At 51.9% G+C, this 25,901-nt stretch overlaps 1 protein-coding gene across 2 annotated transcripts; it reads right to left on the reverse strand.

Moving 5' to 3' along the window:
- Positions 1-12,997: 12,997 nt before the first annotated feature.
- Positions 12,998-16,696, reverse strand: SNX20 (sorting nexin 20). 2 transcript variants are annotated; one of them, XM_065899553.1, is made up of 4 exons: positions 16,567-16,696; positions 14,960-15,111; positions 13,596-13,666; positions 12,998-13,103 (listed from the first exon to the last, which is right to left on the reverse strand). In XM_065899553.1, exons 1-4 carry the CDS (start codon positions 16,694-16,696, stop codon positions 12,998-13,000), a joined length of 459 nt encoding a protein of 152 aa, XP_065755625.1. The 2 variants fall into 2 exon arrangements, with proteins under 2 accessions (XP_065755625.1, XP_065755624.1); XM_065899552.1 differs by having other exon boundaries at positions 12,998-13,666.
- Between the last annotated feature and the right edge of the window lie 9,205 nt (positions 16,697-25,901).

A 25,901-nucleotide genomic window follows, 5' to 3' on the forward strand; every position in this document is an offset into this window, starting at 1 on the left:
TATCCTAAAGCAAAATTGGGATGCTCTGCCCAGGAGAAGGGGAAATGCATGCTGGGAGGCGCACCCAACCGATGTTGGGCAGCCAAATGATCAGCCTGCCCGAGGTCCCCTCCTCCATCCCTGCCTGTAGCCTCTACCCTTCTCCCTGCACTCACCCCCCAAATCCTAAATGCCACCCAGCCCCAGACGCCCTGCGAGCCTTCTTCCCGCAGGAGAGAGGAAGGGGGCGGCCACCACATTCTCTCGTTAGTCTCTCTGACAGCTTTTGTCACCTATCAGGGGAACAAGCAAGTGCTTTGATCACAGCAAAAGGCGAAAGAGTATTTAAAACACCGCCTGTGAAGATTCGCTGAGCGTAAGGTGGGAAAGGCAGTCGGTGGCAGTTTTCAAAGCAGAAACGTGATTTCCAGTCTTGCTTGTCTGAGGATTGTTAAGGAGGATTCGCCCACAGCTTGGGTTATTAAATGGGCCAGGAACCCTGAGGCTGCGGGGATATGGGGGGTCCCCAAGGGACTTGGTGGAAGGGAGTTTCTGGGAGGAAGGCGGCAGCCCAGCCTTGGATTCATCATGAATCACAGACCTGTGAGGCTGACTGGTCAGCTGGAGGGGAGAACTGGGCAGGGAGCCCAGAGAACTGGCCTCGCCACTAGCCTGCGTGGGACTCCAGACACGTCCCGTCCCCAGTCTGAGCCTCCGTGTCCATTCTGTACCAGGGCCCGGACCAGAATTCAGAACGCCCTCCTTCTTTTTCTCGGGACCCGCTGCCATATGACATGTGCCAAACATGCCAATTTCTGCCATATCCACCATCACCTGGCCATTATTCACAAAGATTCCCTTTTCCTAACTTAAATGCATTTTATTTAATAAGGAACAGTTATGTCACCAACATAAATGGGGAAAAGAATGAGACAGTATCAGGTCCATAATAAAAAAAATAACCCTAAAAATAAATACAGTGAAACACAATGTCAGTAAGTTCTAGCCAGACAGTCTTGTCCACCGGAAGCAACAAGAGGAGAGCAGCCACCTCTTTGTTTTTTGGTGTGGGGGGGGCGGTACACGGGCCTCTCACTGCTGTGGCCTCTCCCGTCGCGGAGCACAGGCTCCGGACGTGCAGGCTCAGTGGCCATGGCTCACGGGCCCAGACTCTCCGCGGCATGTGGGATCTTCCCGGACCGGGGCACGAACCCGTGTCCCCTGCATCGGCAGGCGGACTCTCAACCACTGCGCCACCAGGGAAGCCCAGCCACCTCTTTGTTAAAAGCAGAGATGGGCAAGAGTTGGGGAAGTGTCAGGGAGGCTTTCTCCTGTCCATAATTAGAGGAAGAGAAAGGGGATTGACGTCTGACTCTGGGGTGCAGGTGGTTTAAAGGATGGGGTCACTGGGCTGGCCGCACGTCCACTCTGGGAGAGACTGGTCTGGATGAGCCAGAGGGCCCTCCCCGTGCTCCAGGTGTGCACCTGGCCGTCCAGGTGTGCCCCGCAGAGTGAGTGAGTTCATTGTGTTAGTTCTTGAGTGGGGGACAGCGGGAAGTTTCCTGCAGCCTGTCTCTCCCTTCCCCCCCACCCAGCTCCGCAGCCCTATAGCCCCTCCTGGCCCCAGCGCTCTGCTGCTGCTGTTTCTGAGGTGTCTTCAGGGACCCAGGGACAGAGGCAAGGGATTCAGATTGACCTTGCCTCCTTCCCCACTTCCTACCTTGCCCATCCCAGCAGTCTCCCCCTTTCTGCTTCTCTGCTTAAGTTTGGGTAGGGTCCTGGCCCAGCCTCTCAGAAGGAGATCTGCAGGGCATGGGGTCTGCCCCCCGCCAAGGGGTGCTGTGGCATCATTCGATAATTATTTATGGAGTGCTTTCTCTCTGCTGGACACCAGAACAGGTTGCGTAATTTACCAGGCCGGTGCAAAATGAAAATGTGGGACCTTTTTTCAAAAAGTATTAAGATTTTCAGGTCCGTGACAGCAGAACATTAAATCAAGCGTGTGGCCCTTGTAGGCGTGGGGACCCATGGGACTGCAGAGGTCATACGCCCATCATGCTGGCTCAGCCAGACACCCTTCTAGGTACCAAGGGCGGGGGCCTGGTGAGCTGGGCCCCAAAGGGACTCATACTCAAGGGGAAGAGGGGCAACGAGCTGACCCCAAGAGGATTTTTCCTGGGGATGTGAGCTGTTAAAGAGATAAATGGGAGGAGGCAAAAGAGTGGCGGGTCCCCAGCGAGGGTGTCCTGAAGAGCCATGAGAAGAGCACCCCAAGCTGGTGGGCCCGCAGGAGCAAGGGCCCGATACAGGAAAGACGCTGGTGTTTCTGAGGATCAAGGGGGCCCACGCAGTGGAGGGGGAAGGGCAGAAATGGGACGAGGAAACAGATGGGCCAGGTGTGTAAAGGAGGGGAGAAGATGGACCTCGTAACACCTGTGATCTTATTTGGAAATAGGGTCTTTGCAGATGTGCTCAAATTAAGATGAGGCCATACTGGCTTGGGATGAGCCCTAGTCCAATGACCGGTGTCCTTATAAGAAGAGGGAGATTTGGACACAGACACATACAGAGGAAGGTCATGTGAAGATGCAGGCGAAGACTGGAGTGATGTACCCACAAACCAAGGCATGGCAAGGATCGCCAGAAGTCACCAGAAGCCAGGAGGCGTGAAGCGGGTTCTTCGCCAGAACCTCGGAGGGAGCGTGGCCCTGCTGACAACTTGATTTCAGACTTCTGCCTCCAGAACCGTGAGACAATTAACTTCTGTTGTTTTAAGCACCCAGTTTGTGGTGATTCGTTACAGAATCCCTAGGAAACGAATACAACTTCCCCCCCAAACTACATGGATGGGAATCAGGGAGGGGTGGCTCCCAAAGGAGAATGACTAGACGCTGTTTCCAGAAAGAGCCAAGCAGGCAAAACCCAGAGACGCCCCATGCATGATGCCCAGCTCCTTCCCTGGCCTCTCTGGCTCCTCCTGGACCTGGGGGATGCTCTGGAGCATCTTCTCACATCTGCAGACACCTGCAGCCTGATTGTCACCCCAGAAAGTAGAAGAGGTTGGAAAAGCAGCAGGAAAAAGCTGCTCTAGGGGTAGCTGCTCCCTAGGGAGCTGGCTAAACAAGGGCTGTGCAGTGAGATGACGGGAGAATGATCAAGGCAGGTGGTCCTGGGGAAAAGGGTCCAGGGTCCCAGTGGACCCCAAGCTAAATATGACAAAACAATGAAAAAATAAGTTTTCCTGAAATTTGTTGACTGAGCTATTCATGACTAAGGTGAGATGCCAAGGGCACCCCTTTTGAAAAATGGATGTTAAAAGAAATCAGGTGTACGCCTTCCTTTCGGGATGAGTGTTTTTATGCCTGAACACTTGGAACAGAAGAGCAAGCCCAGGGGCGGGAGGCAGGAGATCTGAGTTCAAGTCTTGGTTCTTCTACTCTAGTGCTCTGTGACCTTGAGGACATTTCCCATCAGCAAAGTGACCTGACGGGGCCACCACAGTGGTTCTCAAATAGTGCTCCACGAAGCCCCAGGGGTACCACCGATGGGCCTAAGGTAGAGCTCCCAGACCTCACAGCCTGAAAAGCTTGGCTTTGGTCTTCCTTCTGTGTTCAGTTTCTATATCACATTTCATTTGAAGAAGACTCTGTGGCTTTAAAAATGTCTGAAACTTGGACTGGATTAGCTCTGGAATTCCCTCCAACCCCAATATTCCAAGATTCCCCATCAGAATGACAAACTCTGTTCCAACACACTTCATCCTGTTTAGAAGTTGTTGCAAAGCGTCCTTTCCACTGATTGTTTCCTGTAAACCGGCCTCTTGTTTATCTACAGGAACCATCTTCTGCTAGGACAGGATTTCTGCTCAGTACAGTCTTCACGCCGGGGACCTGGTGGCCCCGAGGGAGAGGAGAAGGCAAACAGGGGGGAGGCTGACCTTCTTTTGAGAGTCTAGGGGCTTGGTGTCCTGCAGTTGGGGAAGATGCTCCTGGGGGAGCTGGCTGGGATGGACAGGCAGGATGACACAGGCTCTGAGGTCAGATCTCAGCTCTAGTTCTTACAAGCCAAGGTCCCTCGGGCCGCTCATCTAACCTCTTGTCCTCAGTCTCCTCATCTGTCAAATGGGGATGGTAATAGTGCCTACCTCATAGGGCTATTGTAAGGGTTATGTGAGTTAGGTGTGTAAAGTGCTGAACCAAGGGCCTGGCGTGATAGATTCTCTGGAGGCAGGCATCAGTAGCCTCACTGGTAATGTTGACATGGAGGCTGCTCGGAGCCTCAAAGGGAATCCAGTGAAGGAGGGGGTGTTGGGCAGACTGGCATTGATCACCCCCCATCCTGGGCATCTCCTTTCTGGAACCTCTTCCCACAAGTTCCTGGACTCCACAGTTGTCTACAGACAATGCATCAGTTAGCTATTTCTACGTAACAAACAGCCCCCAAAATTCAGTAGCTTAAAACAACTTATTATTTGGGTTCACGAATCACATGGTTGAGAGGTGGCGGATCTTGATTGAGCTCTCCCTCGTGTCTGGGAGTCGGCTGTCTGTCAGCTACTCTTGGTTCTGCTCTATGAGTCTCTCATCCTCTGGTAGGAGACCATGGGCATGTTCTTCTCATGCCGATGGCAGAAGCTCAAGAGTGCAAGCAAAACACAGAAGGTCTCTTCAGGCCAAGGCTTGGAACTGGTACACTGTCCCTTCTGCCACATCATGTAGGCCGAAGCAAGTGTCCAGAACAACCAGGACTCAAGGAGTAGGGAAATTGACGCTGCCTCTGTAGTGGAGGAACTGCAGTGTCACAGGGCAAATGGCATGGTGACAGGGAGGCATAGAGAACTGGCGTCATCCCTGCAATTCACCACACACTTTATTTAAATGAGGCATCTGTAAGGATTATTCCTGAATGTCTACCTTTCACGATTTGTTCCTGGGGTTTAAGGAAAGTGTGGATTTGGAATCCGAGCCCCACGGTTGCTGGGTGGGTGTGAAGTATCTTGGTCTGCATCGTTCACTAGTCTGAGGCCTGAAGTTCAGGTAATCACATCCCCTGACTCCCACCCCCTCCCCACAAGGCAGAACAGGCTAGGGGCAGAAGACTTGGGTTCAAGTTCCAGCCTTGAGTACTGCATTACTTGGTGCACGGTAAATATTGATCTCATATTGGCTGCATCCATTCATTCTTTCAGAAAGTGCATAAATGCACTGGTATAGCTTAGCAAATTATTAGAGCAAATACCCTTGTAACCATCGCCCAGGACTAAGAATAGAAATTCCCATACTGCCGAGATGCTCTCCGCTGCCTCCTATCAACTGACCCTTTGTCCCTCAGAAGTAGTAGCCACTCTCTCAACTTTCATAGCAACCCTTTCTGCTTTTTTTTTTTTTTTCCTTTTGGGAGTTTTGCCATCTCAGTAAGCATCCCTAACCTCTATCGTTTAGTTTCTCCTCTTGAACTTCGTTCAATGGAATCACACAGGCTATATTCCTTTGTGTCTGACTTCATTCACTCAGTCTTGTTTGTGACATTCATCCACGTCCTTGTGTATAAGTGCAGTTTGTTTTCGTGGCTGTATAATATTCCAACATATGAATGTACCACCATCTACTTCTCTGTTTGACTGTTGATGGAGATTTGGGTTGTTTCTAGCTGGGGAATATTTTGGGGAGTAGTCCTGCCCTGAAATTCTAGCTCATGTCTTTTGGTGTAGATGGTGTCTCTCTACCTATGGGGTATATTCCCAGGAGTGGAATTGTGGGTCCTCAGAGAGCTGTTTATGTTCAGCTTCAGTAGATGGCGCCAGATGGTTTTCCCCAGAGTTGTACCAATTTACACTCTAACAAGCATGGTAGACTTTTCTTTATCCTCTCACTCTCTCCCCTCTTCCTTCCTTCCATTTACTTACTCATTCAACCCACGCTTTACCAACAGTCTCGAGACCGGGGGCCCAGGTATTTAAATGGTAAAAAGAAGTCACATAATGCTGCCCCTCTCTCTCCTCCAGTTCCGCAAGCAGATGGATGGGAAGCTCCCAGCACCATCTAGGTCCTCAAGAGATCGGAGGTGGGATCTGGGGAGAGGCGTGACACCCAAGGCCTCCCTCCTGGAAAGTCACGTGGCAGGGCTTTTGTGGGTGCCCACGCCCCCACCCCCATATTGGAGAAGGACCCTCCTCCCATATGGAGGGAGGCTTAGTCCAGCCCTCTCCGTCGGAAGCCAGCGGACCAAACGTCGGGCCACAGTGGGTGCGGTCCTGCTCCTGGAGGCTCCGCGCGCTGCTGCTGTTTTCATGCGGCCCATTCTGTTAGGAGTTGCGGTTTCACTGCCTCCTGCTGATCGAGGAGGTGGAGGGGCGGCGGCGAGGAGGCTTCCTTCCGCCCCTCTGGGTGTGTGAGCCGGGGGAAGAGGATGAGGGAGCAGAAATCGAGAAGTGACGTCCTGAACCGCAAGTTCAGGGGGTCGCCCGGGTACCCCAAACAACACGAGCCGGGGGGAAGTGCAGTGAAGAGGCAGCGAAGCATCAGCGCTTTCCCAGCAAAGCTCTTTCTTTTCAGCATTATTTCAGATCCCTTCCAACGGTTTTTCAGTCTTGTTTTTCTCTGTTGAAAGAAACGCTCAATTTCCCTCCTGTTTGTTTAAATGCCGTTTCTCCAGCGCAGCCCCGCGAAGCTTTCGGTGCCGCCAATGCGGCAGCGCCATCTGCTGGCCATTTTTTTTAAAAATTGCGGAATAGATCCTCCCCAGGTCCCTCCTCCTTCCAGAAGTGACTGATGGAAAGGGGAAAAGAAACAACTTTACAACTTTCAGCACCATAAAAACGACCGGGAAGCCTAAGAAAAATGCTCATACTCACCAGAAAGGAGGAAATGCACATTAAACCGTGGAAACCACTTCTCATTATCGCATTGAAAATAGTTTAAAAATGCTAACATCCAGTGTTATGGAAGATTCAGGGAAATGGCATCTCTCTTTCACACTTAGCTGCTGGAGGGGTGGGTTAGTACAGACTCTAAGGAGAGAGAGAAATTAATATTATCAAAATCACTAACAGTGTTTATGATTCAGAAATACCACTGCTAGAAATTGCCTTCAGAGAGCACAAATACGAAAAAGACACTGGATCAAGGCATGGGCTGCAGTGGTGCCTGTAGTTAGGAAAATTTGGAACCTTACAAGACAGTTAAACCAGCGGTGATACATACGTTAGAAATCAGTGTTATTAAAAATAGCATGGGAAAATATTATATATTCCAGGAGAATGCTCACGGTATACAGAAAAAATTTAATCCTTCTCTAATCATACTTTATCACACTCAGTATATTATAATGGCGAATACATTTGTCCAAACTCATAGAATGTACAATACCAAGGGTGAACCCTAATGTAAACTGTGGACTCTGAGTGCCAATGATATGTCACCGTAGGTTCATCAGCTGTAACAAATGCACCACTCTGGTGGGAAGGCGATGCATGTGTGGGAGCAGGGGGTATGAGAATTATCTGTACCTTCCACTCCATCTTGCTGTGGAAACTAAGACTGCTCTAAAAAAAATTAAGTCTAGTCAAAAAAAATTTAAAAGCCGATTACAAAACAATATGTGGTGACCAATTTCTGGTGAAGGCGGGGGGAGTTCATTGTGATCTGCCCTGCCTGGGATCCTCAGGAAAGGGCATGTGGGTGGGCGATTCCTACATATCCTACAGACCCGGCCTTCACAGGAGCCCTGCAGGGGGCTCCTGTGGGGTGGCAGAGAAGGAGCATATGAGCCTGGCGCTGCTACAGCCATCTTGTCACCAGGAGGAGTGCTTGTTGAGAGAGAAGGCGAAGCCGAGGAAAGAGAAATTTAGAGAGAAAGTGAAAGTGAGAAAGAAAGCAGACGTAGAGGTCATGGTTTGAGTTTTGGGCTCCAACTTGAAGCTAATCTATTCCTGGGCTTTTCAGAGAATAAATTTCTCTTTGTCCGATTACCCTGGCTTTCTGTCGCTCGTAAACCCAAAGGATCCGAGTGCCCTAAACACGAGCTCCCAGCTCATTCACGTTGCAACGAGCCAGTTACTGGAGATGGGCCACGGCACAGATGGGCTTGCCAGGCGGCTTTCTGGAACCTGGAACCCTGGAACCCTTCCTCTCAGCAGGCACAGCCAGAGGAAGGGATGTCCAGGGCCTACCTGCCCCTTTCCTGGTCCCGGGCCTGGGCTGATGCTCCTTGGGGACAGAGGAGGTTCCTGCCTCAGAGCTGTGCTTCCGCTTTCCCTCTGCTTAAAATTCTCCCCTCCCCACGCTGCGGTGGCTGCCTCCTCAGCCTCCCCTATGGCTCCCTTAAACACCTCCTCCTCCGAGAAGCCCTCCCTGACCATCTGGCTGAGGGAGACCATTCTGTCCCAGCTTCAGTTTGCTCTGCAAGTGTCTCCCTTCTGATGTTTCAGCTCCATGAGGACAGGGACCCAATGTGTCCTGTTCACCGCTACGTCCCCAGCTCTTCACAGGGTCTGGCATAGAGTAGGAGTCGTTGTTGACTGAGAGAGGAGAATGTACATGGCGTATGGTTAAGGCTGGTGAGGGGCCCTGTTCTGCTGACTGGGCTGGTGCGGCTTGTGCAGGGTCTCTTCCAGGGAGGGGCATTTTTTTGGCTTTTACCAGGGGACACAGCAACACCAAGTAGAGGACACACTGCAGGTTCTGGCTTTGACCGAACCAGAACTCTCCCTCCATTTGTGGGTCTTACCTGATGTCAGGGTGTGAAGCCCAGCGCTGGAGCCTGGATGCCACCTCCCAGATGCGGTGAGGAAAACCAAGGATGTCAGCCAAAGCCGAAACCAGGCCCACGACTGATCCAGCAGGGCTGATACAGGCATGGGATGGGGACCGGGGCCACGGGGCCCAGGAGAGGGAGCAAGGCCCCAACTAGTCTGAGACAACGCACAGAGAACATCGCATGATCCAGGCCGTGCGGTCAGAAGCTGATTTCCCTTTGCGGTATTTTCCATTCCTTCTGCGTAAATCAGAGAGCAGTCTCAAAGTGGTGCTGACAGGTCTCTAAGGCTTGTGTCTGTCTCTTTTAACAGAGGACATCTGGCAGCCTCAGACTCAAGGCCTGGCTCAGACAAAGGCCGCAGAGGTGTAATAACAGCGAGAGGTTTCATTGTGCTTATTTTTATAGCTACCTTCTCATTATAGCAGGTGAATCTGATTTTCCATGGAGGGTTGTAATAGGAAGTTTCTTTTTCAAATACATTTACATGCGTAAAAGGAGACTGCTAGAAGAAAGATGGCTGGTGGATGCTAGAACAGATGGCAGCGCTGTTGGGCCCCCCAGGGAGGAGTCTGGGAAGGCAGCTGCAGGAGGACAGGAAGCTCTGGAGGAGGCCAGGAGGGTCTGGCTGGGGACACGGTGGGAGCTTCCTGTCCCCAGCAAGTGGAACTGGAGCTGAATTTGCTGCTCCAAAGCAGAGTTACAGCTAGGAGACCATTGCTGAGCTAAGGGAATGTAGGCAATGGGGCTGGAGCCCACCCTGAACAGAGCCTCCTGGCTAACAGCCTAGCCGCCCTGGCTCAGGCCTCAATACTGATCCTGTGCCCCCCAGGTCCAGCTGGGTGACCCCCCGTGGCCTCTTGGAATCCCAACCCGGGATTATTCTGTCTGCCCAGCCTGCCATACCATATCACTTTGATGTGGACACCCCAGTCCTGGAGCTGCCCCTGTCTCACCATGTGACCTGGAGAGACCCCCTTCTCCAGGTCTCAGTTTCCCCACCTGTAAGCAGAGAGGAGTGAAAGTCCCTTGAAGGGACATATCCCCAGGGACATGCAACCTTCTCCTCTCAGTCCTCCAATGTGGGGCTCAGGGAGGAGAGCACAGGCTGGCGGTGACACAGGCCTGCACTTAATTTCCTGCTTTACCTATTGTTGGCTGTGTGACCTCGGGTAAGTCACTTAACCTCTCAGGGTGTCTGTGTCCTTGTCTGTTAAGTGGGATAAGAATATCTCTTGGGAAGAGCTGGACCGCCAGTAATCAGAGAAGCCCTAGACACACAGTAGGGCTCCAAAAATGCTGGGGAGCCCCTGGTAGTAACCGTTTCCCCATCCTGGCTTGGGGGTAAGAGACCTGCCAGCATCCCAGGCATGGGGTCTCATAAGGATGACAAATCCTGTCCAAAGGGAGACCTTTGGTTCTGTGTCACATCCAGCAGGAGCCAGAGGCTGCTGGAGCAGACCTTCATGTGAACCGGCCCCCCTCAGGCTCCAGGGCCAAGTGCCCAGAGCAGGTTCCCGGGTGCGGGTGTGGCTGGCATGGTGCTCCCACCAAGAGCTGCTCGGGCCCTGGGCTGGAGCATGTGTACCGGCGAGGGCCTGGGCTGGGAGGAGGTGGGGCAGGGAGGAACCCAGATGGCAGACTGCCCAGGCTCTGTGGATGGTTTTCCTCAAGGCCACCGTCAAGTCAATTCAACATGGGGCTTCTCAAATTTTAACCTGCGTACAGAGGAATCACCTTCGTGGGGCAGGAAGGACAAGGTGGGTGAGGGAATCTTGTTAACATGCAGATTCTGGTTCAGAAGGGCTAGGGTGGAGCCTGAGATTCTGCCTGTCTCATAAGCTCCAGGTGACACAGATGCTTCTGGTCCGGGGCTCCACCCTGAGCATTGAGGGCAAGTGCCCCTCACCTTTCCTGTGGGCTCAACTTTTGAGAAGTCAGGAGAAAAGGGTCCAATCCCAGCTACCACCACCCCAGAGTTCCCCGGAAAGAAAGACTTAGCAATACTGTCGGGTGGGAGAGGGTCCAGGCAAGCAGGGAAGTGGGGTAACCTGGTGGGGTCACAGTGGGCCACAAGGAAAGCTTCCTGGAGGAGGGGGTTGAGGAATTCAAGGACTTGTTCCAGGAACCCAAGAAATGAGCGGGTCTCAGACTTCTGCGGCAAAGGGAGATGTCAGGAGGAGGGGCCGTCGGACACCCGGGGTGGATGAAGGCACACTGTGCATGGCCCGAAGAAACACCAGTGGACCCACGGGCCAAGGCCATCAAAAGAACTGGGAGGGCAGCATCTAGCATCTCCAGGAGGAGACAACGTGGGAGGCCTGAAGCTGTGCTTTGCGGGTGGGCCCTTTTCAGAAGCCAGAGTAAGTCCTTTTCCTCACTCTGTGGTACCCAGCCCTTCTTTAAGGATCCTGATGGGAAACCCCCCCATATGATTTCTTAGTTCCCTCTTACCTCGCGTAAGGTTTTTTCCTGTCTCGACACCACACACGTGTACACCATATATATGTGATCTTCAGATACACAGCCGCCCTCCAACCCCTACGCGTTAGCACCTCCGAAGTCAATGGCATCTTCCTCTCTATTGGCCTGGATCTATGTTCACTTCCTTCAGAATTTGCGTCTGTGGGGCAAGGTACCTGAAACGCCTGCATCCGAAACCTCTTTACTGTGACTTCTCAGCTTGAGGATTTGGGACCACACTGTGTGTGTTTAGACCCCAAACCTGGGCGAGTACCAGTTTGCAGTTCCAATTCTAGAGTCCACACTCTCCACCGTCAAATTTGATTCATGCCTTTCCTCACTGTCCCTTTCTACAAAGCAGGTCTATTCTACGTGGACCGTTACATTGGGAGCTAACTCTTTGCTCTCCCAGCTTTTTGCTGGAAACGCCTACTAAACTCCCCATGTTGGGCATTTTTTTTCTTTCTTAGTGAATATTTGGTGCATCTAACAGTTGACAGCAGCATTTTATATTCGATGAAAGGACTTGTAAAATCTATATGACCTTCTTTACCGTTACAAAAGAATTGCAGCTCTTCTTATTTTTCCATTTAACACTTTAATTACCCACCTGCCCAGATTTCCAAGAAATCCAATCTCTCCCACTTAAAGTGTCCTTCTCCTGGAGTAAATTGAGATACTTGAAAACTTTCTTTTTCTGAAGGTGTCAGTCTGTGTCTAACCTCCAGGAAGGAGCCTGGTTGGGCCACTCCAGGTGTTGCCACATGGTGTTGCTGTTGAATACGTTCGGTGTAGTTCAGTGAATGCTTGCCCACTGCTCTTTGCTGAGCTAGATCTTGGTTCAGGCCAGTGTGGTGCCCCAGGTCAAGGTTCCCAAGTTACAGTCTCACCCTGATAATAACCTCAGCCACATGGTTTAGATCTTCAGGGACTGCTAGCCCAATAGGCATATGGGGTCCAAACCAGCCTGTACCATCAACTCCTGCCCTGTGCTGAACCCAGGTCACTGGTCCAGAATCCACTTCACTTGGGGGCCTGACAGCAGACTTTGGTTAAGGGCATCCCAATCCATTGTCCTTCAGATGGGGAGGTGTCGAGCACTCAATCTCTTCTACCCAGAGGTCCCACCTCCTGTCAGGGCTATGTCTACGTAATCCAGAAAGGCCATTCAAGGGACAGTTGCCTTACAAATGAAAACCAACCCCAGGCAATGATAGCTGGTTCTAGCCCAGGATCCTCTCACCCTTCAAAGGATGAGGTATGGCTCATCCTGGGGACAAAGCTGGCTTTGAGGAGCAGTAGGTGACCTTTTGTCTTGCTGAGTTGGGCCTACCCCTAACAGGGAAGAGCTAGAATACTTAGGATAATAGGTGGGAATATTTGCCAGCAGGGTTGAGGGGGGAGGAACAAAGAGGAAAGCCTCAGGGCAGCTAAAGAGAGATGTCTCTGAGGAAATGAATCAAGCTTTGTCTGTGATGTGCACTTCAAACCTCTCCTCCAGCAACCTACAGAAGGACCAGTAAGGTTGATATGACTCTCCAGTGTTTTGGCAGCTGGGTTTGTGGTTTTGAGACGAAGTGGGCCTGGCATCAAGGGGACACAGGACAAAAGTAGAGGCTTCCAAGGATGCCCGGAAGCATCTCCGCTCAACATAGATGGGGAAACGGAGGACCAGAGGAGGGGCTTGTTCAAAGTCATCCCACAAGCTAGAGCCCAAAGTGGCTCTTTCTGCTCAGAATCAACCCCCAAAAGCCCACGAGCCATGGTGATCCCCAATTCTCCAGCTACCCCGGGGAGTGGCTCAGTACAGATACTCTTGGACGGTGAGTTCCTTCAGGGTGAAGCCCCGGGGGGCGGGCTTCCGGAGCTGGTTCTCCTCCAGTCTCTTCTGCAGGGACACAAAGTCCTTGCCCAGCTCGTAGGCCAGGCGGGCCATGGCGTCCAGCAGCGGGGCATAGTAACGGTGGCCCTCCCGGGCCTGCAGGCACTGCAGAGCCCTCTCCCCGGCGGCGAAGGCCTCGGCGGGGCACTCCAGGTCGCGGTGGCACACCAGCATGGCGCACAGGGACGGCACCACCATCACGGGGCAGTGGGACGTCAGCTTCTCCTGTAGCGGCACCGTGCGCACCAGGATGTCTAGGGCCTTGGTGTACTGCCCCGCGCGCAGGCAGCCGAAGGCCTCCTTCAGCTCGGGCCGCGTGAGGAAGTCGATGAACTCGCGCGAGCGACGCACGCAGCGGATGGCGTAGAGCAGACCTAGGTACTCTTTGAGGGCCAGCTTGCGCTCGGAGATCATCTCCGGGGTGAAGTTCCCCATCAGGTGCTTTTTGGGGAAGACGACATCTTCGATCTCTTCCCGGAAGGTCTTTAAGAGTTTCTTCTGGAGCATCTCAAAGTCTGAATAACGCCGTTCCAGGATGGCTTTGTTGCTGTCAAAACTCCCCGTCTGGATGACGACGATTTGGTACATCTGCGGTGCAAAGAGAGAGGGCCTTTGACTACACTGTCACGGAGGGTTTGAACTGACAGAGGGAGCCCGGGAAATAAAATAATGATGACCTTAAAGCATACCCTGGAAATGGGGGATGGTTTTCTGCAATTCTGTTTTAAATTGCCATTAGCCTTGGCTGAGCTGTAACAGCGAATCGTGACAAGAGTCAACCGGAGAATAACAAACACAGCGACGTGGAGGCATCCTGGGGCAGAAAGGGCATACAGGAACCTGCCGTGCGGGGGACCTGGGGCGTTCTTGGTTTTAGTGGTCAAAACTGGGCCTCAGGTTCCTGAGCTGGGAGGCTTGGATTAATAAGATCTGTGTTTTCCAGGTGTGGAACTCCTGGGAGATGGTTTTAGGTGATATACTGGCAGTGACGTTATAAGTAAGAAAACGATTCTCTTCTCTTCTCTTTCAAGAGAATGCTGATTAAGGGCGCAGACTGCCTGGCTTATAATTCCAGCCCGCCACGGTCTAGCTGTGTGGTTTTAGGTAGGTGCTTTAACGTCTCTGAGCCTCCGTTTTCTCATCCAGAGAATGAGGATAGTAGCCTGCCTCACTGGGTGAGGATTAAATGAATTAATGCACTGAAACCATGACGTGCAGTCAGCACTCAGGGTCAGCTATTATTATTACTCCACTCCCATTTGGGGAATGGTGGGGGGCAAAGAAAGGCTGTGTGGCTCTTCCGTAGTCATTAACCTCTCCCCCAACATAGGCTGAAATTCCATTCCAAAGAAAAACAGCCCCAAGCCCAGCTTTCCACCAGCCATGGTGACCAGCTAGAATTTAATAACAGCCCTGAGCTTTCCTTGTATTTACTTTTTTTTTTTTTTTTTTTTTGTATTTACTTTTATAATGACCTTTTCTTATGCCCTGTGATACTGGTTTTCCATTTAAGGTACTTCCCTTTGAAATGAATCTATTCAGTGTTTTTAAAAAGTGATCCACTTTAAAGAAAAACTGAGGTACATAATAAAAATGATATGAGGATATCAAAAACAATGAAGAAGGGACCCAGATGAAAATACCGGGTAACATGGGATTGAACTGGGCAGTTTGCTTCTTACACTCAGGCACCTTGACTCTCCAGTCCTCACGGTGCTGAGCGTGAAATCTCGCTTTTGGATCATTTTTTGCCAGAAGACTTCTGTGAGTTAAAGTGCGTCAATCCATTTCCTGGTCAGGGAGACTGAGGTGCCACCAGCCTTGCCCAGGGCCGGGAAGGAGGCCGTGAAGGCGTGCCGTCACTTTTTGGTCTCTGCTTACCACAAACTTGGAGACTCTCCCCTCCTCGATGCGGGCGGAAGCGATCTCGAAGAGCAGTTTGACGTGCTTCCAGCAGCGTTTCTGGGTCCGCCAGTACTCCTGCAGCTCCCGCGTGGTCATGCTGGAGTTGGAGCTTTGGCTGTCGTGGGCATCTGGAAGGACCACACTCTTAAGGACTAGCATGGGTCAGTGTGCTTTGGGGGCAAGGACTTGGGGAGATGGCTGGGTCTGTCTGGGATGAGCCGTGGGAATCTGGAAACGCTGTGAATATCCCTCTCCTCCAGCCCACCTTGGATAGGCCCAGTCGGGCATCAGTCAGACCCCTACACCCAACCTGGCTGAATCCATCTCGCCATGGGCAACCTGGAAGAGTCCAGCGTCCCCAAGAGGCTTCTTGCTTGTGAAACGCAGTGTGTTTGTGGTACATCGTCCACTTCCGGCTGTTGTGAAATCCCATGCTCCGGAAGAGCAGGGATGCGGCTGGTGGGTTTCCACCCTCCCTACTGTCGGCTGAGCGCACGCCAGCGGATGATGGGGGCAGCTCTGAGGACGCTGGGCTCCAGGTTCAGCCTGGCCGGCCCTTCCTCTCTCGCCTCATTTCCCATACTCCCTGCTTTTTCTTGCACATGCCACTCCTTCCGCCTCAAGTGCCATCCTCTTTCCCTGCCTCAAAAAGTAACAGTGTTTCTTAAACCTCACTTGAGCCCTAGGCCATTCTGAGAATCTTGGGAAAGCTTAGAATCCTTCCTCTCCCCAAATGCACAAACCACTGTCCATTTGATTTCAAGGGACATGTGTCCCAGGAGCCCTTCTCCAATGTGTCCTTCAAGACCCAACCCATATATCATTTCAAATGCCCTTTGGTGTTAGAGTAAGAGCCTCCCACCTTGTCCCTGTGCCTTTTCCATGGCATCTTACATTATTTTCTACAGATCCGCTTCCTTACTAAACTTGAAGGCCAGCACGGTGTTTGATTGTCCCTGCTTCCCCAGTGCCTGCATAGGGCCAGGAGCAGAGCAGGACATCTTGAAGGGTTGCATGCATATGGCAGACGTTTTTTCCAGGAGCTGGCGCTGTAGCAGACACTGTCAGTGCCCGGCCATGCCGCCTCACTGGCGTTGACTGTTTTGGAACATCCCACGGGCTTCTATTGGAAGCACCTGGGACTCTCCCCGTGAGGGCTTTCTTGGGCCGTTGCGGCACGTTCTGGAGCGTACCTCTGCCAATGGAGGATGGGACCAGGGGATAGCAGGCTGGCCTCCTCGCCGCTGGGATGGGACAGCTCTAAGGTGTGATCCATACGGTCTCCCAGACAACCCCCATTGGGACCGAGCCCGAGTTGCCCACAGTGGTAATCTTTTCATCGACATCCCGTACTGGTTTCCTGCCCTTCCTTTCCTCGGTTTCCCACTCCCCTGCCATACCTCCTGGCCTTGTCTCCTGGATAAACCACTTGCACCAAATCCCTGTCTCAGTGTCTACTTTGGGATAACACAAGTTAAGTGAGCTGCCCTGTTTCTCACGGCATCCACTGAAGTATGCACATTTGTATTTCAAATGTCTTCAAACCTCTATCCCCCCGACCAAGCCCCAAGTCTCAAGCCCACCTAAGTGCTCTTCAGTTCCTGGACGTGGGAGGTCTGGGCCAGGGGCTGATGCTTTTGGCTTGGTCCCTGCCATGCACTGGGCTATGGGTCTTGTCCATCCAGGGCTCCTGGCGTTCTTGGGACTTGCCATGCTCCAAGGCTGCCAGGAAAACAAGAGAGAACGGTGAGTGCCCACTTGTGTTGGGGTTCCTGGTGGGTCCTGGTGGGTTCCATAGCCCCCACTGCTGAGCCCTCCACTGCCCACCTAGCCATCCGCCCAACTGCTAGATGTGAAACCTGGGCCTGGCCCTTTGCTGGACTGATCGCTCCCAGGCTGAGCACAACCTTCTCTTAGAGTTAGGATCCTTATGTTATCGAGTTGCTCTGAATTTTAAATGAGGTGACTTTAAGCAAAGGTAGTAGCTTAATGATTACTTGAGAGAGAGTTGCTGGCTTGTCCAGAAAAACCAGTATTTCATTTCATATTACATGTGTAAATAAAATCTCAGCGTCCACAGCAAGGAGGCTGGTATGTATCCGTCCCTTTTCTCTCTCTTCATCTTTAAGCAAACATTTACTAGCAACTTGTTATACCCACTTCACATACACACAGGCTCTTCACAGCCACTATCTGATTTGACACCCATGATAATCTATCGTGACTCCAATAACAGATGAGGCAACTGAGGTTTAGCCGAGGTCACGTGGCTCCTGAGCGTGACCAGCCAGCCAAGCCAAATGCCTGTGGTGTGCAGGCTATACATCCTGCACTCGACACCCACCCCCTCACTTCATCTGAAGCTCTGCGTGGTAGGAGGTTTTTGTCTCCATTTTATGGTAAAAGAACTGAGACTTTGAGCTGCCCAGGATCGAGAGCTGGTAAATGGGGGGCAGGGCACCAACGCAGGCCGGTCTGACTTCAGAATCGTCTCCCTGGTACTCAGGGGAGGGTGGGCAGCGGGAGTCCTGGGGTTCATTTTATGCATGACTCTGTCTGTGACCCAGGTAAGTGAACAAGATGAGGCAGTGCCTGGAAGTTATTTAACTTCTCTGAGCCTCAGTTTCCTGCAAAAGGGGCCCAATAACCTTCACGAAGCTGGTGTGAGTGTTAAGTCAGGCACCAGATCAGGGCTGCGCACACACCAGGTACCGTATCAGTCCCTTTTATTAGTACCTGACCCGTGATAGATGCTCTAGGAAATATTTGAGAAATAAATGGCTGAATGAAGATGTGAGTTGGAATACAAGTTAGAATGTCTGAGACAAATTAGGAAAAGGGCCAATTAAAACATCAGCTCAGGGCCTTCCCTGGTGGCGCAGTGGTTGGGAGTCCGCCTGCCAGTGTAGGGGATGTGGGTTCGTGCCCCGGTCCGGGAGGATCCCACGTGCCGCGGAGCGGCTGCGCCCGTGAGCCATGGCCGCTGAGCCTGCGCGTCCGGAGCCTGTGCTCCGCAACGGGAGAGGCCACAGCAGTGAGAGGCCTGCGTACCGAAAAAAAAAAACCAAAACAAAACATCAGCTCAGATGGAGCGAGTAGCTGGGGCACCATTTAGGCACAGAAATTCAAAATAAGAAGGGTGCAAGTGACCTGACCTCCTTCTTAACGTGCTCTTGCTGTGTCAGGTGAAAGGAACCCTGGGGCATCCTCCAGGGGGCTCTGTGCTGGTGTCCAGTGGGGGGCTCTCAGGGACCCTCTGTCCAGCCTCATCCTATATAGATGGGAAACTGAGGCACAGAGCAGGGCATGGCTGGACCAGGGCTGCACACGCTTGAGTACCCTATAGCTTTCTCCCCTTGAGGAGTCAGGTCTTCCGTCCTGACCAACTGTGGGTCCGTAGGCAAGTTATTTAATATCTCCAGTCCTCGGTTGCCCCACCTGAGAGGTGTGGCCACCAACCCTGTCCTAGATGATGGATGGCTAGGAACAGGTTCCCTATATTCTGGTAGGTGCCCAGGCAAGATAGCAAGTGGTCCACACACTCTTATCCAACGGACTTTGGGTAGCCAGGACTCTTGGGGGCTCAGTGATTCCCGTGGGCACTCCTATGCACCTGCTTCAGTTAGCTCATCTGTAAAATGGGTGATGGCGAGTAGAATTGGCCTCAGTGGTCCCAGCCCTTCCAGCTCTGCTGGTGCCAGGTCAGAGGCAGGGCACTGTTTGCCCAGAGACCCCATGAGACCCCAGGAATGATGGCCTTGGCTGGGCATTCCAGGAAAGACCTGGCAAAGCTGAGCATGAACCCAGAGCTCAGAATAAATATGAAATTCAGCAGCCAAAGCCAGCTCCCTTAGGTTTTCTTTCATGGGATCGGCTGAAACTGGAAAGTGGCAGGGAGAAAGTTGTCACTGGTGCATCTATGGAGTCTCTAGTCCTCAGTTTCCCCGTCTGTGAAATGGGGAAAGCAATCCTATGACTCCAAGAGCTCCTTGGGGACAGCTGTACATGGTGTTCTGTGGGCCCTTCCCTCCCATCTCTACACCCCACAGAGCAAAGATTTCTAGGCTTTACAACAAAATATGACAAGTGTTGGTACTCCTGGCTTGGAGGCCTGTCCTTGGCCCAGCGGACAGCAGCTGCCCAGCCCCTCCACCAACAGCTCTGGGAGCAGTCACCCTTGCTCCTTCCTTCCCAGGTGCCCTGAGCATCACTTCTCCCTCTAAGGGATACCTGCCATGTCCAGGCTTCTTCTGATGGGCACACAGGGTCCCCTTCGGAGCCCATGCCACCTCTCTGAGGGGGCAGGAGGGGACATTCCATCAGGGGTGAAACTCCAGCAGAGTAAAGCACCCTGGTCCAACCTAGGAGACAGAAGATCCTAGACACTGGATGGACACACTCCCAAATGTAAGCATATATCAGAACCTCCTCAGGGGCGGGGGTGGAGGTGGAGGTGCCGAGGGGCAGACTTCCTGCTCCCAACATCAGAGAGTGCCATCTAGCAGGTCCTGCGGTGAGCCCTGGATTCTGCATTTCGCACCAGTCCCGAGGGCTGTGCTGATACAGGCTTTCCCTGGTACCACTTTTTGAGAAACACAGGTTTGGTAGATTATTCCCCAGGCTCAAGAGAGGTTGGAGAAGCATCTGGCACTTCAAAAGGCATTGATGAGACGGAGGGTCGAGGAGCTGCTCCCTGCTCTGCCCCAATGCACTGAGGGGAGTCCTGCGTATCTGTCAGCAACCCTTCTCCCTACCACCCTGCCCCCAAGAGGTACCAAGGGACGGTTACTGGAGGCGGGGGCTCAGGCCACAGGAGGGCAGAGGCCCACTGAGCTTGGGGTCAGACACTGACCTGAGGTCTCTGGTCCTGTGAGTGTCCAGGGGTCCAGGAGGGATGTCACATGGCCCCCTTCAGCTCTCTGTTCCAAGCTCTGGGCGAGCAGGCCAGTGGCTGCCACTTTGCTAAGTTCCCTGTATGAAAACAGGAAATAAGCTGTGTGACCCGCTCCTGGTTGCCCCAGCCCATTGGCTGATGAAAGATGCTAGTGAACTCAACTAACAGACAGTCTGAGGCTGCCCTGCTGGGCAGGACCTAGCAGGGCAGGGCGGGCCTGGATCTCAGTTCCCACATCAGCCTGTCTGACCCTCAGGGTCCTTGACAATCTCTGGCATTTCGGACCTTAGTTCCCAAAGCTCTTTAATGTGCGTTATCCTACCCTACTGAGCTAGGCATGATGGGGGCCATCCTGCTCTAAGGACAGATGGGGAAACTGAGGCTTAGAGCAGAGAGCTGGTGGGATGCAGAGCCAGGGCCGGATTGGGGGCGGGTAGACTCAGCGTGCCTCTCTCTGGCGGAAGCTGCATCCCACATGCCAGACAGAAAGTACCAGGGAAGCCAAACCTCTGGGCAGTTGCATGATTTGTAGCCAACCGTATTGTGGCCTGGAGTGCAGGAGGCTGGAACAAGACAAAAAATAAAACCTCTCCAGCTCCCCCCACCCCCCCAAGAAGTCTACCATGTATCTCTCCCCAGCTATGATTCCTCCCCTCCCCAGTCCTGATTTTGATGGGGATTAATTCCTTGCTTTTCTTTCTTTCTTCTTTTTTTTTTTTGCGGTACGCGGGCCTCTCACTGTTGTGGCCTCTCCCGTTGCGGAGCACAGGCTCCGGACGCGCAGGCTCAGCGGCCATGGCTCACGGGCCCAGCCGCTCCGCGGCATGTGGGATCCTCCCAGACCGGGGCACGAACCCGTGTCCCCTGCATCGGCAGGCAGACTCTCAACCACTGCGTCACCAGGGAAGACCCCTTGCTTTTCTTTGTAATTTATCACCTACTAACAGACCCCAAAACAATAGTTTCATTTTATTCATTTTTGAGTTTTATATTAATTGAGCCACACATACTGTTTGTATGCTTTGGTGCTTTGCTTCTTTCATTCCGCATTTATGTGAATAAGATTCGTCAGTTTTTGTGTGTGTAGCTAAAGCTTTTTCCTTTTTACTGCTGTATTGCTACATTACTTGACTATATCAGTACTTACCGTTTTTTTGTCTATTGGTGCACCTTTGGGTTGTTGCTAGTTTGGGCCATCATGATCAGTGCTGCTGGGAATATTCTTACGCATTCATCCAATGCACATATTTATCTGAAGCGAAATTACTGGGTCTCAGAGTATGAATAGCTTCAACTGTACTCAATCATGCCAAACACTTTTCCTGAGTGGTTGTGTCATTTTGCAACCCCACCAGCAGCGTATGAAGGCTCTAGAACTTCTGCATCCTCACCTACACTTGATATGGTAAATATTTTTTGTTTCAGCCATTCCAGTGGGTATATAGTGCTATCTCGTCATGGTTTTTAGTTGCATTTCCCTAATGACTGGTGATGTTGAGCATCTTTTCGTGGGCTTATTTGCCATCCTTATATCCTTTTTGGTGAAGGGTCTGTTCAAGTCCATTGCTCATTTGTTTGACTGGCGTATTTTCTTCATGGTTTGTAGGTGTTCTTTATGTATTCATGTGGGTATATGTGCTTCTCAATAATATCTTTCCTATCCTATGGTTTGCATACTCTATTATAATGGGGTCTTTTGATAAATAGAAGTTGCCAACTTTAAAGCATTCAAATGTATCAATCTTTTCTTTCATAGCTCGTGTCATACCGTAAGACCATGGACATTACTCCTTTATCATTCTTTCTGCAGCGAATTCACAGGCCACTGTGAGGCTTAAGATGAGTTAAGATGCTCAAAGCACTTAGGACGATGCTGGTATCTCGTAAGCACTATACAAGGACGGGCAATTCTTGTTTTTCTACAAACCTTTCTAGTTTGCCTTTCTTACTTGCGGCAGTATAACGCCCTTAGAGGAAGTAGATTTTTGTGTATGGTGTGAGGTAGGAGGTCCATGTTTTTTCCCCACATGTTCACCTACGGGCCTTATTTATTGAAATGGCCATCCAATCCCGCTGCTTTGCAGTGCCATCACTGTTATAAAAGAGTATCCACACATGTCAGGGTCTGTTTAGCTCAGCAGAAGGGGCAGCAGTAGTGTGCCTCTGGCCTGCTAGCTGGTGAGCCCCTGGGGTGCAGGGGCCGTATCTCATTCACCTCCACCTTGCACTACCCCAGAGAACACCTGGTGTGGCGTGGAGATGCAGGCTCTGTATAGAGGGAGGCTGGAACTCCGTCTCTCCTCCTCTCTGAGTCCTTTCCTGGGCCTGGAACCTGCGAGATGCCAGTGTAGACTCTGAGCCCTTCTCTGCAGCCCTGCATGCCTCTCACCCCCAGCCAGCAGCCATGGGGAAGAGTGTGTAGAAGCCACTGCTTCCTCTTCTCAGGGTGGGAGATGCTTTTTGGAAACCCCCAGATGTGCAGGAGCGTCTGGCCTGCATAGGAAGGACCTAGCTGGACCAGAGTAACCAGGAGAGGCCACACTTGGCCACCTGCCGGGTGTTGGCTTTTCTCTGCAGGGCAGGGCTCGAGATGGCAGAGGACCTCTATATGTCTACAAGGACAGGCAGGGCCCCGCTGTCATGGTGGTGGGGGAACAGGAATGGGCATCCCCCCACTGCACTACTGAAGCCAAAGGGGACACCAAGGGGCCTTGGGAACTCAGGAAGGGAAGTGCTGGCATATCAGAGTCTAGGTGTCTTCCCTAGAATTCACCCTGCTTGGACCCTTCATTGGCCTCCCCCTGCATTCCGGGTAAACCCAGCCCCCCCACCCCACCCCGTCCATGCTGAGGCCTCCGTAATCTGCTGATTGCTCCCTTCTTAACCTCATTCGCACCCCTCCCAACATCACTTACCACACACCAGCCATCTGGACTACTTTCTGTTCCTCAAATGTGCTTCACAGCTTTTCCGCTTGCAATTCCTTCAGCCGTCAATGTCCTGCTCTCGGTTCCTTCCATGACAGCCTCTTTTCTCTCTCATCCTCAGGGCACAGCTCGATTGTCTCTACTTTGTGAAGCCCTCCTTGACCCCCCCCCCCCCCCCGTCAAGAACTATCATTGTTTCGCTTATTTGTTTACTTGTTTAGTGCCCGTCTGGGATGCCTCGATCACGGGGACTTGGTCTGTGGCAGCGTTCTGTCCCCAGTACCCACCGCAGCGCCTGCCACCTAGTGGATGCTCGGTAATTGTGTGAATGAATGAATGAGTGGGCGAATGCAGAGAAGTGGAGATCGGGCTGTGACTCCAGATCAGCCCTGACTCACTGTGCGACCTGGGCAGGCCACTGCCCTCTCTGAATGTCAGTTTCCTTAATTGCGACATGAGATTAAGTTAAGCATCCTCCCGGCACCAAAGCATTCCCCACTGGGCAGATAACAATGTTGTAAACTACCACTCACTGCTGCTCTGGGTGTCTGAAAAGCTTGGGGCTCCAACACCGAAACGCCACTTTTGAGAAATTCAGTAAGAATTGATTGATCACAGGCGTGCCTCCACGTGTCTGGCAAAGAAAACCCAAACTGGTGAAGTGTTTGTTCGTAAGTAGGTGATGCAAAACCTGGTCATGTCAATCTTGTTTTTCCATAGCTGGGTATACAAACATTAGCTTTTTAAAAAATCTCAAAAGTTCTTAATACTGCAGGGTTTTAAAATTAGGGCCACAGACAGAGTGCGCTGTGGGGCACCGATGTGGTTATACTGAGACATAGCAGAGCGACGGGTGGGCCAGGGGTGGGGTGGGACTGGGGTGTGGGTTTCTATTTCTATACTTCAGGCTGGGAAGACACCTCAGCCCTTCCTGGGCCTCACACAAGCTCTGTCAGTCCTTCTGATCTGTGTAAGAATTCATGGCTAAAATGTGGAGAAAATCTAACTTTAACTATCAGCAGGACACAAACATCTTGTGTTCCTGGGAGATCTGTTTGCTTAGGTAAAAGGCTTTGGGCTTCCCTGGTGGCGCAGTGGTTGAGAGTCCGCCTGCCGATGCTGGGGACACGGGTTCGTGCCCCGGTCCGGGAAGATCCCACATGCCGTGGAGCGGCTAGGCCCGTGAGCCATGGCCGCTGAGCCTGCGTGTCCGGAGCCTGTGCTCCGCAACGGGAGAGGCCACAGCGGTGAGAGGCCCACGTACCGCAAAAAAAAAAAAAAAAAGTCTTTGATGAGTTTGCCTGGGAGTTTAGGGCCATTGCACGTAGTTTGAAGGTTTGTGCCCTGCCCAGAGTGCCTCAAGAGGGCAGGAGTGGGGATGAAATCCAGCCCTCACTCTGCTTTTCCAAGCTGGCTCCTGTGTTCCCTCAGGTAAAGGGGTGGCCTTTTTCTAATCTGAAAAGAAGGGTGATGCGAGCTGGCTGTGAGTGAACTAATGATGGAGGATTGAGAAACTGTGAACTAATGACAGAGGATTGAGAAACTGTTTTTCAAAGACAGTAAGTTCAGCTGGTGGAATATTCTGTTTTGCTGAAGCGGAATTTGTAAGCTTGGGGCTAGAAGGGAAGGGTTTGAGAAACTGAAGGTGATTCTAGAAACCATATGGGGGAGGGGAAGAAGAGAGGAGACACAGTAAGGGGTCTGCAGAAGAGGAGGCCCACCCATCAGGGGAGCTGGATTTGTTGGGTGTCTGATCTGCAGCAAAACCCGATTCACTGGTGAGCTTGGAGTTGGTTAGGGCTGGAGGTGCGGGGAGGGGACAACATGTGGGTCTGGTCTTGAGATGGGGATGGGTAAGACCAGAGGCCGTCCAAAGGCCCCAGGTGCATTGGGTTCCCCAGGTTTGAGGCAGCTCAGTAAAAAGATGCCTTCTCTGCTGTGCTTTTCCCTCATGCATTGTCTCTCTTTTAATAAGTCACTCAACAAACTTGGGCCAGGCACTGGGCCAGAGGTGGAGGTCCGGCAATGGCGAAGGGATGTCTCGAGCCCTCAAGGACTCACAGTCTGGTGAGAAAACAGGATGGACGCATGAGCTGAAACAGAACACCATTTAGGCTGAGAGAAAACAAGAGCACAGGCAGACTGCTCCTTGGTAGCTCAGAGGACTGGAGAGTTCCGTGGGGACAGTGGAAAGCTACCTGGAGGGAGGTGGGCATTGAAGGATAGGTAAGTCCCAACAAAAGGAGTGAAAGAAAGATGTGGGCTTGATTAACAGCTCCACCATCCTGTAGCTGAGTCATCTTAGGAAAATTATTTACCTCTTGGAAACTGTCTCTTCATCTCAAAGGAGTGGGGACAAAGAATAGTACCTATTCCATAAGGAGGATCATGTGATGGATGAGAGTACAGTGCCTGGCATATAGTAAGTGCTCAATAAATAACATTCATATTATACAGAGTTTAGGGCTTACTCTGTGCCAAGCTCTATGTTTGTACTCCTCACGACAAGATCTAAGTGAATTGTCAGCACCACTTAGCTGTTAGGGAAACTGAGGCCAAGGTTAAATAACTGGCCCAAAGGTGTAGAGATCTGGGATTCAAATCCAAGTTCGTTGGAGTCCAAAGTCTATGCTATTCAACCTGTTGCCTCCCACTGAGGCCGAGAGTGAGCAGAGCACAGAGGTGGGGGGACCAAGAGCTATAAGGACACTGGTGCATCATTTGGGCCTGGTTGTAGAAGGGTTTGGACACTGGTGGGTGGGTGGGCTGCCTGGAGCAGGGGACCAGCGTGGAGACTACTGAGCAGTGTGAGGTTGAAGAGAGACTAGTTAGAATCATGGGGAATGGCTGGGTGCTCTTGCCAGGTGAGACATGACAGTGATTTGGACCCAAGTAGTAATAGTGGCTATGGTAAGAAGTGGCTGATTCTGAATATGTTTTGAAGCTCAGGTTGACAAATTTGCTTCCAGGTTGAGTGTGGAGTATAAGAGAAGATGCATCGGGTAAGTTTTCCAGGTTCAGTTGCTCTGTTACTTTTCTTAAGTAATCTGCTATTACTGGGCATTCAGAAGGCTTCCAGCTTTTTGCTGTTATAGAT

Source organism: Phocoena phocoena, chromosome 20 (assembly GCF_963924675.1).
Source record: "Phocoena phocoena chromosome 20, mPhoPho1.1, whole genome shotgun sequence".
In the NCBI taxonomy this organism is placed as follows: domain Eukaryota; kingdom Metazoa; phylum Chordata; class Mammalia; order Artiodactyla; family Phocoenidae; genus Phocoena; species Phocoena phocoena.